The sequence below is a fragment of the Ambystoma mexicanum genome, chromosome 2p, assembly GCF_040938575.1.
Source record: "Ambystoma mexicanum isolate Mex_15411 chromosome 2p, UKY_AmexF1_1, whole genome shotgun sequence".
Lineage (NCBI taxonomy): Eukaryota > Metazoa > Chordata > Amphibia > Caudata > Ambystomatidae > Ambystoma > Ambystoma mexicanum.
In genome coordinates this window covers 766,129,290-766,144,924 of record NC_090923.1, presented here as the reverse complement: position 1 = coordinate 766,144,924, position 15,635 = coordinate 766,129,290, and the positions used below count along the sequence as shown (strand labels likewise).

The 15,635-nt window shown below is 43.0% G+C and overlaps 1 protein-coding gene across 1 annotated transcript in view; it reads left to right on the top strand.

Moving 5' to 3' along the window:
* The window catches only part of LOC138566771 (cytochrome P450 2C18-like), a 385,240-nt gene that overhangs the window by 156,664 nt on the left and 212,941 nt on the right, over positions 1 to 15,635 (top strand). Inside the window, exon 6 of the mRNA XM_069644418.1 lies at positions 52 to 228. Within this exon, the coding sequence (XP_069500519.1) occupies positions 52 to 228 (177 nt within the window). The remainder of the gene's footprint in view (positions 1 to 51; positions 229 to 15,635) is intronic.

Sequence of the window (15,635 nt, the reverse complement as noted above, 5' to 3'; positions counted from 1 at the left end):
CTGTATTATAGCTGTGGACTGACATTGTGAATTACATTGTTTTCTTTGCAGGTATTTTCTTGTTTTCCCCATGTCATGAAGTACCTCCCAGGGCCTCATCATTCAAAATTGAAGCACCTGCGGGATCTTCGTACCTTTGTGGAAGAGAGAACAAAAGTACATGAGGAGACACTCGATCTCTCCTCTCCTCGAGACTTCATTGACTGCTTCCTTATCAAGATGAATAAGGTAGTGTAGCCTGTCCTTATTTCATGTGGAGACCTACCATAAAATATGCAGCAAAGCGCAACAACACCTCTAATGCATGGCAGATGGACCACCTGATTTGATAATGTTTTGACCACCTATTCATCTATCATGGCACAATGTGTAATTTATTTGAAATGTATTTATTTATTTATAGAGCACTTTTGACAACACTCTGAGCAATGGTAAGTGGTACACATATATATGTAAAACAATTCATATTTGAAAACAAAGTAGATGAGCATTGAGAGATGAGCAGAAAATAGAAGGAGTTGAGGGTGAGCAAACAGAAATAGAGAGATCCATTGTTTGTGGGCGAGTATGGAAAAGGAGTGGAAGTGAGACTGAGCACAAATGAGATTAAGGAGGAAAGATAGAGTGCTGCAAGACCATGCACAGCTTTGTAGATGATGCATAAAGAAAAAGTGTCCAATTAAAGTCGTTTTTGAGCTGAGTGAATAGAAATGGAACTGATTGGTGGAAAGAACACTACTACCTAAATATCCCAACACATGGGATTTCCTTCAATGATATGTGAATATTTAAGGGTATAGAAAAGTTTAAAACCATGTAAACAGCAGCACAAATGAGATATTTATATTACAAGCTCTATCTAAACTTTTCGTATCTAGCACCTGACAGTTGCCTATTGTTAGATGTGAGACAAGGTTGTAAGGTGTGGGCTAGTAACAATTAAGCAAACAAAAGTTGGGTCTACTGCATAGTCTATTGCTCAGAGCATTGCAGAGGTATAGCAGTCTTTGGCAATCCCTACAGTCTGTCTACAGTGCCCACTATTGAAGAGAGCAGTTTCTGCTTAAAACCCCTACCTCCAACGTGGAGCATTCACAGAGGTTTGCAGAGGTATAGCCATCTTTGGCAGTCTATACAGTCTACCTACAGTGCCTACTATTGAAGAGAGAGTTGCTGCTTAAAACCCCTATCTCCAACATGGAGCGTTTGTGGATGTTTGCCGATGTATAGTAGTCTTTGGCAGTCCGTAGCAGCCGGCGTGGAGTGGGTGAGTGCCGGACCATGATGGTTGCTGAAACGAACGTAGACATTCCAGATAACCGATGTGACAACAGGATTGGACTACATTGCAAGCAACCACTCTGACAACCATCAAAGGATGCAGAGTTCCAACAACAACAGCAATGGCTAAGCTCAGAGATGATCGAGCCCGCTATCGATATCGACACCAACACTAGGCACGTGGAACATGGGGGTACGATCAAGGCATTGCAAAAAGACATCAACGGGGACCGTGTAGTCTGCTGTGGAAATAAGTGCCAGCACATCGCAATATATGGATGAAAAAAAGGCTGCAGATAGTGTCGACAAAGAGAGAGAGTGCACGTGAATGGCAAATGTCTGTGAAGTAATGTGGCTAATGGGCCAAAAACAACCAGCATGTAAAGACACCTCTCTTGATTCCTCAGAACTGTTTGTGCGATCTGAGACTAAGGCCAAAATTAGCTCCACAGTACCAACAATCACAAACCGTCTGGCAATGCAGCACAGGGACGCATAATCACAAAAATAGTCTCAATGAAGAGCTTGGCCCTAACCATTAACATAACAGAGAAAAATAGTTAGAATGAGTACCCCCGAGGCTGGGAAGGAACAATTGACAAAGGGAGGTTGTTCCATGATAACCAAGTCAATCTGGCATCCGAAGGGACTGACCTCTAACGAGGTATTCATAAACCAATGATTTCTCTACCACAGACCAGCTTCAAAGCTGAGCATCTGCACACCACCCAAAACTGCCCAGAGAGGGTGGGGGAGGAAGGGAGAGGTACAATATAAAGACCTCCTGGAGAGTATGAATAACATAAAATGCAATGTATTGAACCAGGACAACACCTGCAGGAGGAGCTACAGGGTTTCATTAATGCTAGTTAAAACACCTGTGATGACTAGAACCTAGCAAGTGTGGGTAACACAGAGTCGATTGTTAAAGACTTGGGTAATGTAGTTACCACTATGACAATTGATGATAATGGTGCAGAGATTGATGGAAATTTAAGACAATGGTTCCTTGATATTGAAGCACCCCTGTTTGTTAGATCAATATAGGAAACAGAAAAAAGTAAAAATAGTCGTAATTCACAGGAACCCATTTCTTAGGACCACAATTGTTCATCGATGAGGGTGCAAAAAGAAAACAACAAAAGGACAGACTCTTTGCTAAAACCTATGGTTCATTCTCCTCACAGGAGGAATTGGTCTCTCCTAAAAAAGGAGGCCCAGACCAATCTAATTTGCATTTAGCATTGTGGAAAAACAACGTGAAAGATACTCCATGTGCACAATCAGGCATTCACACAAACACCTTGGTTGCTCTAACTATTACTATGGCACCATGTATGAAACTATATGAGAACATCAATGACCAACTTAAGAATCACACAACGTTGATGGCAATGATGCACTCCAAGATACTGTTTGTTGAGGAATTTATAACAGCTATCCAAAACAACTTAGATAAAAAAATACTGCTCAAATCACAACCATATTTCACAATATTTTGGATCTGATTATTAAGGGAAAAAAATGAAAGAAGAACTCAAAGATTGACAAAAAGTGCCGGTGTGCCATAAATAGGTAAATCCAACAAAGAACATAAACCAATCCGTCCACTGTGGAGATGAACCTTTCAAATCAAGAACGGAGCCAGGCAAGAACCTCCACACTGAATATATGTATGGAGGGAGAAATAACTTTAACCTGTGAGAATAGGGTCTACAAGGAGTGTGTCATAGATGTAGCTAAGAGTACTGATGTAGTGGATGACAAAAGTAAGATTAATGAGGAACAGGAAGTGGAGGTAAATACTGAAAAAGGGAAAGATTTGTTTAATGAAACTGCTTGAAGGTCAGTAAACAAGTGAAAGAATACACAATATTCACAAAGAAAATTGAAAACATAAAGGAGAGATCTAGGAACGATAATTCAATCCAAACAAGTATTGAAAATGCAAAAAACACACAAAAATACAAAAAACAAATAATGCAAAAAAAATCTAAAAACCAAAAACTTCCAAATAAATGTAGTTCTTACAAATCTCAATCTTTTATAAGAAACTTGGAACTTCTGGAGGTTTTCAAATTGCCCCTGTTGGTTAAGAATACACATTCTAAAAACTTTACAAAAGAAATCATGCAAAGCCAACAAAGGGAGTATCAAGAAGGCAGACAATTCATACCAAGACAAAATAATGTTGTTGTGGACGACTTAATGGATATTTCCATTTACACAATGTCATATAGTCAAGAATTTGATGATGAAAATGATTTTAAAACCTTGTTGATCACCAACAGCAGAATTTGCAAATTAGTTTGCAAACTATTGCTGAAAATGAAGAAGAGGTGCGACAGTGAAAAATGGAACATTGTTTGTGGGAGAAGTCGACTAAAGGAAATTTTATGGTGAAAAACGAGATGGCGCACTCATGTGTGTGCAGTTGCGAGTCAAGAGCCCTACTTCAAGCAATATTGGAAACAGAGATCAGGCATCTCCTTTAGTGTTGCCTTTTCATCCACTGGACCAAAAAAGACAGACTTTGCAGCCGAAGCACGCCAAGACGGCACAGAGAAACAATGTCCGGAGGCAAGATGATGGACCTAGAAGATCTGCTGAGGATGTTTCATTTGAGGAGAGATATGGGAACCTGGGAATTAAAAAAAAGACTGTACCTACTGGTGGAACTGCTGATAGGACCAATGACAATGAGGAGGTGGTGATGCCAAACTAGATGCAGAGTAAGGTTCGCTTTCTGAATTTTCAGAGTGAAGAAAGCAATCACCAGAGTAAACTCCCTGACTTTAATTCACCTTTCAGATAAGCAAAACAACAGAATTGGTCATCAAAACTTGGGAAGATTCCCATTTGAATTATTACCCAATACCGGGATGAAGGTCGGATTATAAAAATTGCCTTTTAGGCCGGCGGAGTTACATCCAGATGATGACAAAATAGATGGTAAGAAAAGACATATGGTGTCTTCATTCACTACCTCTAATAAATTCTACGGCTCCCCCCAGACAAAAAGAGCTCATGTTCTTCTTTTCGAACCTTGGAAAAAATTGGAATTGGTTGACAGAGGCATTGGCTATGAAAGAGAACTAGACATAACTGAGCCAGACTGAGTCAGCAGACCACTTTATGTTGGGAAGTTGGATTTCAAGAGGGTTTATGCATCTGTTTGAAAGGGCAACATGGATTATGACTGTTTTGATATTATTTGCCTTCAAGAGACCTGGCTGAGAGTGGCCCCTCTATTAGACGGGTATACTATCCACTTGAATCCAGCCTTGAAAGGAGCTAAAGGTAGACCAGTGTTTGGTGTACTAATAGCCTTAAAACATGAAATTAAAATGAAAGTAGTGACAATACAGAATCCTAATCCTTACATCCAGATTCTATCATTGCAAATTGGGGGAGATCATTCTAAAATACATGAAAATATGGTCATATTCAATTTTTATTGGAACATGGCTGCAATTGAAGCCTTGTATTTTCCAACTTTTGTATAGGCGCATTATAAATATCATCATGGATCTCTTAGACAGCTCTCTTGAATTATGGTCAGATCCTTTAATAATAATATGTGGGGATTTGAACAATCATTGCATCAACCAAAAGAATGCCTTAATAACAACTACCCACTCATCCTCAACCTTAGCAGAAGAAAGGCTTTATGCCTGGCGAGAAGGCTTAAATGCAAGGAACATCTGTCTGCTAAATGGGCAAGTTGAGGGTGACATCCCAAGTGAAAGGTACATGAGAAAGGGCAGTGGAAGGAAAAATCCTTGATTATACCTTTGTATCGCATAATATGCTTATCCAAACTAAGACACTGGAAATTCTGCAGACCAGAGGGAGTGATCATAACATTCTAAAACAAACTTGCAACACTTTGAGGTCTGGAGCATTGGAATGTCCAATACAAGGCTTCAAAATATTACAAGGGGCTGTCACTAAATGCACTGAATTGGTTTTGCATGAATGGAGGAGAATCTGCTATGCGTTTCTGGTAAACCTAGAGATGTCAGGAGAAATTCCGATAACAAATCCATTGTTAGTTAAACATAAATTATGAGCCCAAGGTTGGATACAGACGCAACAGCAGAGGCAGTCACATAGATCATATGCCCAGGCATCTCAAGAGGCTCGCAGATACAACACATTACCTACATATTTGGCAAGATTTCCAAATAGATATTATCGGTCGCTTAAACCTCTGCCGAGAGATATTGGGGGTAAGATCAAGAAATGACAGAACCGATGTGACATGTAGACTATGTAAATGTGAAGTATCAATAGAATCCTTGCAACACCAGATACTGTTCTGATCTGCATTAACAGAATTTAGGAAAACCTATTGAGGTACCTCCTCCCTTGTAGTTCATTAAAAATTTCAGCACAATGGTGTGTAACAAATCACACCTGGGGTTGCAAAAACGTATGTTTATATAGTTTTTGGTATCTGCTTTTTACATAGTTTAAGAGATACTTCTGAACATCATTGATGACAACAACACAAGCAATCATAATTTGTACAATCAGAACAAAACAGAAGCAAGTTGGTGTTCTTGCACAGTGATATTTACAAAAAACATAATGCATTTACTACTGCCGCTAACCAAAGTGGGCGACAGGGGTCAAGGTTCGATAAACAAATGGACAGCAGGTCTATAATACAAACAGTTAACAGTTAACATTGGTAACACTGTATTTTTAGAGGGAAATGCATCTACACCCGCTGTTTCAGCCCTATAAAGGGGCTAAGTGAGCCATTTCTTCCTAGGGCCTTCATCAGGACAGAGGAGGACTGTGTAGTCAGGATGTTCAGGAGGTGCGGAAAAATTAATGAGGGATAATGAGGGGAGGCTCAAAGCATACTTGCGGGAAAAAGTGTGAGAGAAATCACTGGATGTCTATCATTAACTAAGAGGACATTGCTTACCTGTGGGGACGAAAGTCTTGCCACAGGTGTAACAGATAAAGGTGATGGTTACCTAATTAGGAAAATGGAGTAGAAATTGAGGTTACCCAATGTATTGGTCTAATACAAAGCAGGATCAAATGTGTACATGGTAATGACTCTACACAACACTACTGTGCCGGTCTTACCTAATTAATGGTAACCGTAAGGTCGAATATATCGATGAATGCTGCTTGAGGGTCACAGTAGTGCTGTCAGTGCAACGCTGTAGGATTACAAAAAAAGACAAAACTACAATCACTAAGTCTGTTAGTGTGGACTGTTTTAGAAACTGTTGTGTTAAAAAAAGAGTACTGGAAGGCAGTGTATGACATGGTGCGGAAACTGCAAGTATGTGCTTACCTAAACACAGTATGCCGCGTGGATAGTATCTCACTGATGGCACCAAAGGGTAGTCAGTATCTGCATCAATAATCATGCGAGCCCTGAGTGAGCGCTGGGGACATACAGATAATGGAGATGGATCAAAAAAGTACTTGTGGCACCGGGTGTCCGAGATGCACAACTTGGGCTAAATAGAGAAGTGTGCGCTTCATACCTTAGTTGGCGAGGAAAAAATCTCTGCAGAAGGGCTGCGCGGCTGCAGTGTCTGACTGGAGTTCGGACATGGAGAATTCTTCAGCGAGTAGCAGCAGTAGGGACGCTGTTGCTAGGCGCCATCAGTACATATAGCGGGCGCCATGTTGGATTGGTGCAGGTCTCAGCCAAAGTATTTCGCTAAATCCATGGATGTGGTACTCGAAACCACGCAATAATCAATTATCGTGGGAAACCTAACCGGCTCACAAATTATGGTGTAATTGCCATAACGTGTTACTGTCCATTGCCATGGTAACCGGTCGCATTTTGCGGACAGAAAAACATTATGGAACAAGATAAAACAAGGATCAGCTGATGGCGTATAGTAAATCTCTTGGAGAATGAGTTGGAAAAAAGAGTCGTGTATGCCAACAGAATGCGTGTCCCCCTGAACATAGCAACGGTTTAAAGCATCGGGTGGTCGTCACGTGATAGACTCCCGTAATGCAATTTCATTAACAAAAACTGTAAAATTAACGTAAATATTACCCACACAATGCACCGATGTACAAATGATCGGTCTACATTGTGAAAGCAATTGAGTCGTGTGTGCCAGTAGCAAAACATCTAGATGAAGACGTACCTATGAACATCATGTGAGGAGGCTAGACGGCCCTGTTGTATACAAAGCTGTGTGGTACTGGAGGGCCGCTAGGGTGCCTATAATCTACATGCTGAATGGATTGGTAGTCCTATATAAAGCTATGTGGTGCTGAAAGGTGGTGCGACCACGGAATGTAGATGACACCCTTAACATGGTGCATAGTGGAGACAGCATCAGGCATGTATACTTAGTTAGAGTCATAATTATTTAAAAAAACACATGCAGTTAGCTGTGGAGGATGTAGTCGAGGGTAGCCCCTCTGATGCCATTAATATGTGACATTCATGTGTAACACGAGGTGTTTGGATACCTCGTTTCGGTGTTTTAAGTACAACAAACAAACAACACATCTCATGTGTAAAGGTATGCGGGGCGCTAATGCAACATAGCACTCTACATTGTCTAAACAGGAATGCACAACCTAATGCATCTCGTTCTGGACAACCTGTGTGCATCCAAGACACAGTCCATGGCCTATAGAAAGGATTTCCATTCCACAGATATATTAAGGCCTGTTTTGACCGTGTCTAATCTGTGGACCCACCTCTGCTCTAGCTGCGTCAGAGCTTTGTCACTGAAGGGTTTGCGTGCAATGGTGTTTTTTTTGTTACCTTCCACTGAACTACAGGCAATTGTCTGACAGCTCTGTTTTGATAAACCAGATTCAGATCAGGTGAGTGTTTTTTTTCTTTTAATTTCACCGTCTTGTGTGTATAAAGGTGTGCAGACAATGCTACTATGCATATACCAAAATCACAGTTTTAACAAGCCATGCGCTGGAACAATCAGAGAGTCTTGGGGGTCCAGGGGATTAGCTAATCTGCTAATGTGGGATTTTCTTTATCTGCACAGCAGCACTGTCTACATCATTTTATGTAACCAGTTTGACGGTAAATAGTGGCTATTCAATTGTCTTCTCTCCAGTATTCAAAATAGACCAATGTTCAAGCATTCTCGTTTTCATTAGTCAAATGTGCCTAATGAAAATACCATTGACATACCAGTTTTTCCGATTTCCTTTATGGGCATAACTGCAATGTGTTGTCCCTCTGATTATTCCATGCCTGCTCTTCGGCCCAATCAATGATCTTCTGTTAGTATCAGCAATTTTGCAATTAGGCATTTAGTTGGAGTACTTGGTAAACATATAAAACTACAGCCTCACCTATACCATAACAATTGTCCATTGGAAAGGTTTTCTTTTAATGCTCTGAGATGGTTCCTCACAGAAATGAGTTCCGTCATGAGATCTCTTGGTTTCAAATATACACTCATTTCAAAAACTATAGATTTGCATTTAACCTCCAGCTCCAAAAGATCAATCACCTATACATTACACATAGGGGTGAACCACAAGCGCAATTCAGATCACCTTCATTTCTCTTTCAGAACGCAACGATGTCATCAATACATTGTTTCCTGCAACCCATGTTGTTAGAAAATGGATTGCTTGAGTGATATATAAATGCTTGTTCAAACTGATTTAAATAGATGTTTGCCAAGTTGGAAACAAATATTGCTCCCATAGTTCCCAGAAAACTGGTCAAAGAAATTACATTTATATATATAAAAAAAAAAGAATTCTGTCAGAGCTAGTGCTGCCAAGTTTTTGAATTGCACTCACTTGCCATCAATACTTCGGCCACATTTCTTCAATGGAGTTTTTGCCTGTTTGTTGATAATCATTTCATATTTCAAACCCTCAGTATGTCAACGACTGTACATTTGAAACCTACAGATCGACATGAGTGTATTTATTGTTGATTTGTAAGGCATCAAGTGCGAAGGAGTTTGGTGGTATCCCAAGGGGAAAGGAAGAGAGCTGATTGAAATAAAAAGCAAGAGTTACAAACAGCTTGATAAATTGTGATCACTTGAACAGTTAGACAAGTTAAGGAGTAAGGAAGGTAGTGGAGAAGATCATTTGCTCTGTGAGGGGCCCAGAAATAGAGCAGCAAGACTATTCACCAGCTACCCATTGTACGTTAGATCAGTTCAATTGAAGAGGAGGCTGTGGGAAGAGGTTAGGGGAGGGACAGTTTAGATAGTTGGTGCAGTACTCCGATTAGGACTCTGCCAGGGGTAGATTGTCCAGGCGTATCTCATAGAATGATATATCTGTTGCTATTACACCATGGCTATTACACCATGTAGGGCTGGTAGCAAGGGGCCAGTGGAGAAGTGTCAGCAGGAGCAAGTGCTTGAGAGATCCAACGTATTTGGGGATGAAATGAGTTGGGAAGCTGAGGCTAGAGCCGCACCTGTAGCTGTGGCAACAAGGAAGAAACAGGTTGCAATGTTTTATTTCCCAAGCTACATCAGGAAGAAAACTAGGAGAGCTAAAGGAAGACTAACTTGAAGAAATATGTTTTGAATTGTTTCCTGAATTTGAGATGGCTGTCCCCCTATCTCAGCGTAAGTCATAGTTTCAGAGGGTGGTGTCCCCTTTGCCATGAGTTCTGCATCTTAGCCTCTTTTCTTGAATTTGTCATCAATAAGCCTTATTCCGGTGGTGGATCATAGGGTCCTCGAGGGCACAACCTTTCTGACATGTTTGCTGAACTAAGTGGGGCTGTTAACCAGCAGCCAGCATAGTGCTCTTAAGGCTGGGTCATTGTGGTTGCTTTTTTCAAGCGTCTTCATCAGCCTGCCTGTCTTGTTCTTCTTCGGAAATGGTGGCTGGTGCACCTATGCAGGCCCTGGTAAAGGCTGCTGCCATTGTCTACCATGGCCCGATACATGACTTTAGCCACTTCAACCTTGTGATGCATTTTTTCCAAAAAAAAAGGAAACATCGTTTAAAAAAAGATGAAGGTGAACATAATATCTTATTTTGGAAAATAAGGTTATCAGATAATTGTTTTCTGAATTGAGTCTTTATATTATCCAAAATAGTCCATGTAAAATTATCTGGCCCATGCTTTTCAGCCATAATATATGATACCACAGGTGCTGTCACGACTCCATTCTATATGGCTCTGTTTTGCTGTGCCATCTCTGATTTTACTGAACGTGCCTGCATATCTTTTTAGACAACGGTAAATTCTCATGATTGCATTCAGTGCTCCACTTAAGGTTTGGTTCCACTAACGCTGCAGTGGTTGTTGGTCTGTCCCCTACTGATGATAACGCATTATTATGTTTTCTAAGGCTGCTGATTCATCCATCCAGTGAACTTTGTCTTTTTACTGCTGGGACCAAGGCACATATTCCTTCTTGGAAAACATGTTACAGAGCCAGGAGTTCCAAGCGGTCTGTTTGTGTCAAAGGCTTGTTCAAACACTGCATTGAACTGTGCTCGGATTGTGTCAACATTTTGAAAGGACTTTTTTTCAAGATCAATGAAGTTGCTGATGATAAAGCATTATTGGACAAATACAACAAACTAAATGTTGATTTAGCGTATCTGATTCAGATTATTGTGGTCGATTCACAAAATGCAGCTGGCATTGCGCTATTACATGCGAACACATCTTAATATCTTCTGAAAACAGACTCTGGTGGTGCAAATGGGTTCCATGTGTTCTTAAGGAAAATTGATATAACGAAAACATTCTTACCGACACTAATTTATCGAAAAACACTGGTTTATCTTTTTTTTATTTACGGCCCACCTCCAACCCCTGGTTTTAAAATGATTATAAGCCCACCCCAACCTGATCCCCACCCCTTTTCAATCGCTTACCCTGCCCCCATATATATATATATTTAATACAAATTGTAGTTTTGCGGTATTTAAGTTTAGGTACTTAAATCTTATTCGTTATTTAATTTTCGGTAACATCGCTGGATAGCGTGCAAATGGGCTATTAGCACTATTTGTGAGGACACTGGGGGGTGTAATTATATTAGAGCTCGACTGAGTGCCTCTTCCTCACTGATGATGTGCTAGGCAAAATCTCAGCCTGGAAAGTACTTACCCTGTCAAGCAAAATGGCTCACCACTGGCTGCGTTTGATTCATTTTTTTATTTATTGGATGATCTGGCTATCCCTTATAGTGGGTTTGCCTTGGGATTCATAAGAGAATTCTGGTACTGTCATGATGAACTCTTAGGTTGTTTTGGATCAGGTGAGTCCTAATAGTCAACTCCCAAAACTTGTTTTAACTGTACATTACCACAATACCCTATTAAAGAAGGCATGAGGCGACTGCTAGTTAGAAAGTGAAAGGGGATGGTGAGCAGAGATAAATACAGGACGCCATAGCTGGGTCTCCTGTAAAATAGAAAACATGAATTTAGTAATCAGAACCAACACCCTCAAAAACATGTAGCAGATAACCAACCCACAAATGTTGCTCACCAGGTAAGGTAAGGGAAGGTACGTGATCCTGTTTACCGGCCTTCTGTCAATAACGTGTGTAGTTCTGTAGCAAAACAATAGGGTGGGGACAGGATTAGTGTAGTATGCAGGTACGGAAAAGATGAGTTGTTAAGTGTAGGTCCGAAGCACCTACTATCTGTATGCTGATGTGGGTTCTACTGGGTTCAGACATCAGTGGTGCCTTACAATGTTTTACAGTAAATGCAATTCCAGGATTAAGAGTGTAGTGGAAGCCAGGAGGGCATATATTTGGTGATGTGCCTGACAGCTGCCATCATGGGATCTAATATCTAGAAAGTAAATAAACACAACACAACACGCAAGAGTAGCAAGGAGAACATTTCCAGCAGGGGACACCGGAAGGGAGAGACTGCCTGGGAGCTTCAGACACAATGAGGGAAGAAATTGAGAGTGGTCCCAAAAGAACGAGGCAAGTACTCACAAAGAGGAATGCACTGGAACAGCAGTTTTGTCAGGCAGTGCATTTCAGGTGAGAAACCTTCTTGCATGGGCCACCCTAGAAGCGATGCTACTTCATCCTGCAGGATCTGACTGTGCACAACTTTACTAGCAACCACTATGGAAAGGAAATTATGCAAAAAGCTTCTGTGCCACCAGCCCATGTACTGACCCTATGCAATTCCCTACTCACTATATCATGTACTACTTCCCAAAGGTATTTGCTGGCCATTTCCACATGCCCATCCCCTGAAGCATACTTGGGCAAGTCTTTCCTCCCTAGTACTCCACCCTGTACCATAATCCTGATGGAGGCTCTCATTACGAATCAATCAGGAAAGCACTGGTGATTTCGTTATCACGGTAGCAACGTTTCCGGCTACCGCAGTGGTGGAACCACTGGCATATCACAACCTCGTAGGAGCACTGAACCAGCATTGCCAGAATCGAATCAGTGTTACCAGCATGACAGAAACACAGACAAAACCAGCAAACACAAGTGCTTTCGGGAGACAAATGCTGGTAACAGCAATTCCAACATGCACAATCAAGGAAACACTGGCACCGGGCCAACCGATGCCGGAAACACCGGAAACAGAGTTAGCAGAATCAGAAAAGACGTAATTTCAGGAACTGGAAGCTCGCTGGTGGTCCTTTTGAAAAACATAATCCATATAAAATTGGGCACTTCCTGGAGCCATCCAGTCACGGAAACACCGGCAACATGACAGGCACATCCAAATTGCGTGTCCCTGAGGTCCGTCAATGTAAGCTACGATTCACAGAGCCTGAACGTACTGCATTGGCTGACAGCATTGTGGCCAATGCAGACAAACTATTTGGAAGAGACAATTGGTGAACCCGCAAGCGCTGCAGGACAGCAATATGGGAGGATGTGGCCCAGAATGTCATGGCAGAGGGCTCTGTCCCCCGCACCTCAAAAGACTGCAACAAAACGTGGGATGGCCTTCACCTCCGAGTAAGGAATCTACTCTGGGCACATAAGAGGGAATGCCTTGCTACAGGAGGCGGCATGGCCTCCCCACTGAAATGAATACTGTGGGAGAAGACATGCAGCACAGTGCTGCACATGGAGCGGATTGTGGGAGTAGGAGCAGCAGAGGCTGGAGCAGGGATGCAAGTAGAGGGATGTGAGTACACCAAGCCACATCAAAATCTTGGGGATATGTCCAAGTTCAGTGAAGATACATGACTAGTACGTCAATATGGGCTATGCACAGACAGATGCTGGGGGCGTTGGCCAGGGCAAAACATGCACAAGCCTTGCACCCAAAATGCATGAACGCAAGCATATGGGCACATGAGTACCGGTCATGTGCACAAAGGGACAACATGACTTTTAGCATATACACGATGCACACACCAGTACAAGCCAGCGTGGCAGGACTATGGCCAATTTGAACTCATACCACACACATATTCACACCTGCATCACAGCAGTCCTGACAACCAAACATTATATTCAGGACAGGTCCCACACAATGTTGTATCTGTGTAATGCAAGTTCATTGAGGTGACACACAGGTGAATAACTGCATGCCTATCTCATCCTGATAGGCACATCCTCTGTCAGTGACCCTGCTGGAACCTCAACAGCCAGAGCAACCATGCAGAGGAAGGCAACAAAAGCATGCACCAACACTTCGCAGCCAATGCTGGCTGCAGTAGCACTGCCATCAGAGCCTGTGCCTCAACCATCTGTCCCTGCAGCAGAGACGTCAGGCCCTGTAACCCAACCATCTGTCCCCGCAGCACAGTCATCATGTCCTGTGCCCCAACCATCTGCCCCTGCAGCACAGCATTCGGGCCCTGTTCACCAACAATCTGCCCCTGCAGCACAGCCATTGGGCCCTCAGCCTCATCCACCTGGCCTTGCAGAGCTAATATCAGGCCTGCCAACGCCAAGTTAATGTGCCCACACAACCCTAGCCACCATACCATCCTGGCACATCCACTGACAATGATGCAGTCTTGAAAGTAGGCAAAAGCATGGATGGCTCCCGACACACCACATACCACAGGTCGAGCTACAGTCGCTCTGACCTGCACATCCCCCCTTCACCTCCAATGCCAAACATCCGGGTGATGGATGCGCGCATCCACATAATTGAGGGCAGGCATGATGAGATTGGCGGACATGCTCCGTCAGCAACTTGAGGAGTCCTGTATGATGCGGGAATGCCTGCAGGCCAGCAGCCAACACTGTGACCATGTCCTGGGCTTCACAACCTCTGCCCTGTTGGTTTTAGCACAAAAGGTCCAGGAGGGAAATGACTGGTGTCTGCACTCGCAGAGTCTCTGACACACATTCTGCAGGTGCCCTAGAATGCATGGGTGTCCAAGGATCAGCCCCCCCGCCCCCCAGTGTCACCACACTTGCAAACTCCCACCAGGGCAGCCCAAGTTCCAGCTCCAGTGGCATTTGGGTTCACTGACACATGCCAAGGCGTGTGATGTCAAAAAGCACAGGAGATGACTTTGATTCACACCATTCATGACACTTTGTTTTTTGGGCGTGCTTGGGGAATGAGTGTTTGGTGGGGTGTTTGAGCAGGGAGTGTTTGTGGAGGGGTGTATGGGAAGAGGGTGTTTTGAGAGGGAGTGTTTAGGGAGGGGGTGTATGGGGAGGGGCTGTTTGGGGAGGGAATCCTTGGGGAGGGAGTGTTTGGGGAGGGGAGGGGGAAGGGGAAGGGTGCTGAGCACAGGGTGTGGTTTGTACATAGTTCTACTTGAATAATACATCTTGTTAAGCATGTGCATCAATGACTGGATATTCCTTATTGGTGTGGCCAGATGTATTGGTTGTGCACATCACATGCATTGAGGAGCATGGGTCGTGTATAGTTGAGGGGGATTTAAAAGTTGTAAATGGGTTCCTGACGGGCTGCATGCCCATACCTGTCATCCATGCGCCTGTGCCGGTGCCTGGCTGGACCTGCCTCTCCATCGTCATCATCTTCACCATCTGGTGGTGGCATGTCCATATCCGGGGGCAGGTGTATGATGTTCTAACGCAATATATTGTGTAATATTGCACAGGCCAGGACTTTCTTCCCCACCTTCTCTGGCCCGTGCATGATTGCACCCCAGACCAGTGTAGGCATCAAAAACGTGCCTTTAATAGCCCAAAGGTCTGCTCAACAGTTCTTCTGGTTCACAAATGTGCACAATTGTAGGCCATCTCCTCCTGTGTCTGGGGATCTCTCCGTGGAAGAAACGGATATCAAGAATCACCTGCAAGGGGTGGAAAACAAGGTGAGTCATGACATGCATGTGACAGGACAGTGCATTTCACAATTACCGTCTTTGTGTGTGGTTTACATCATGCATCTGGTAATGTGGGCTGGCAGAGCCTCAGGCTGCCTGTTGCACCCTGGGACAGCCACTG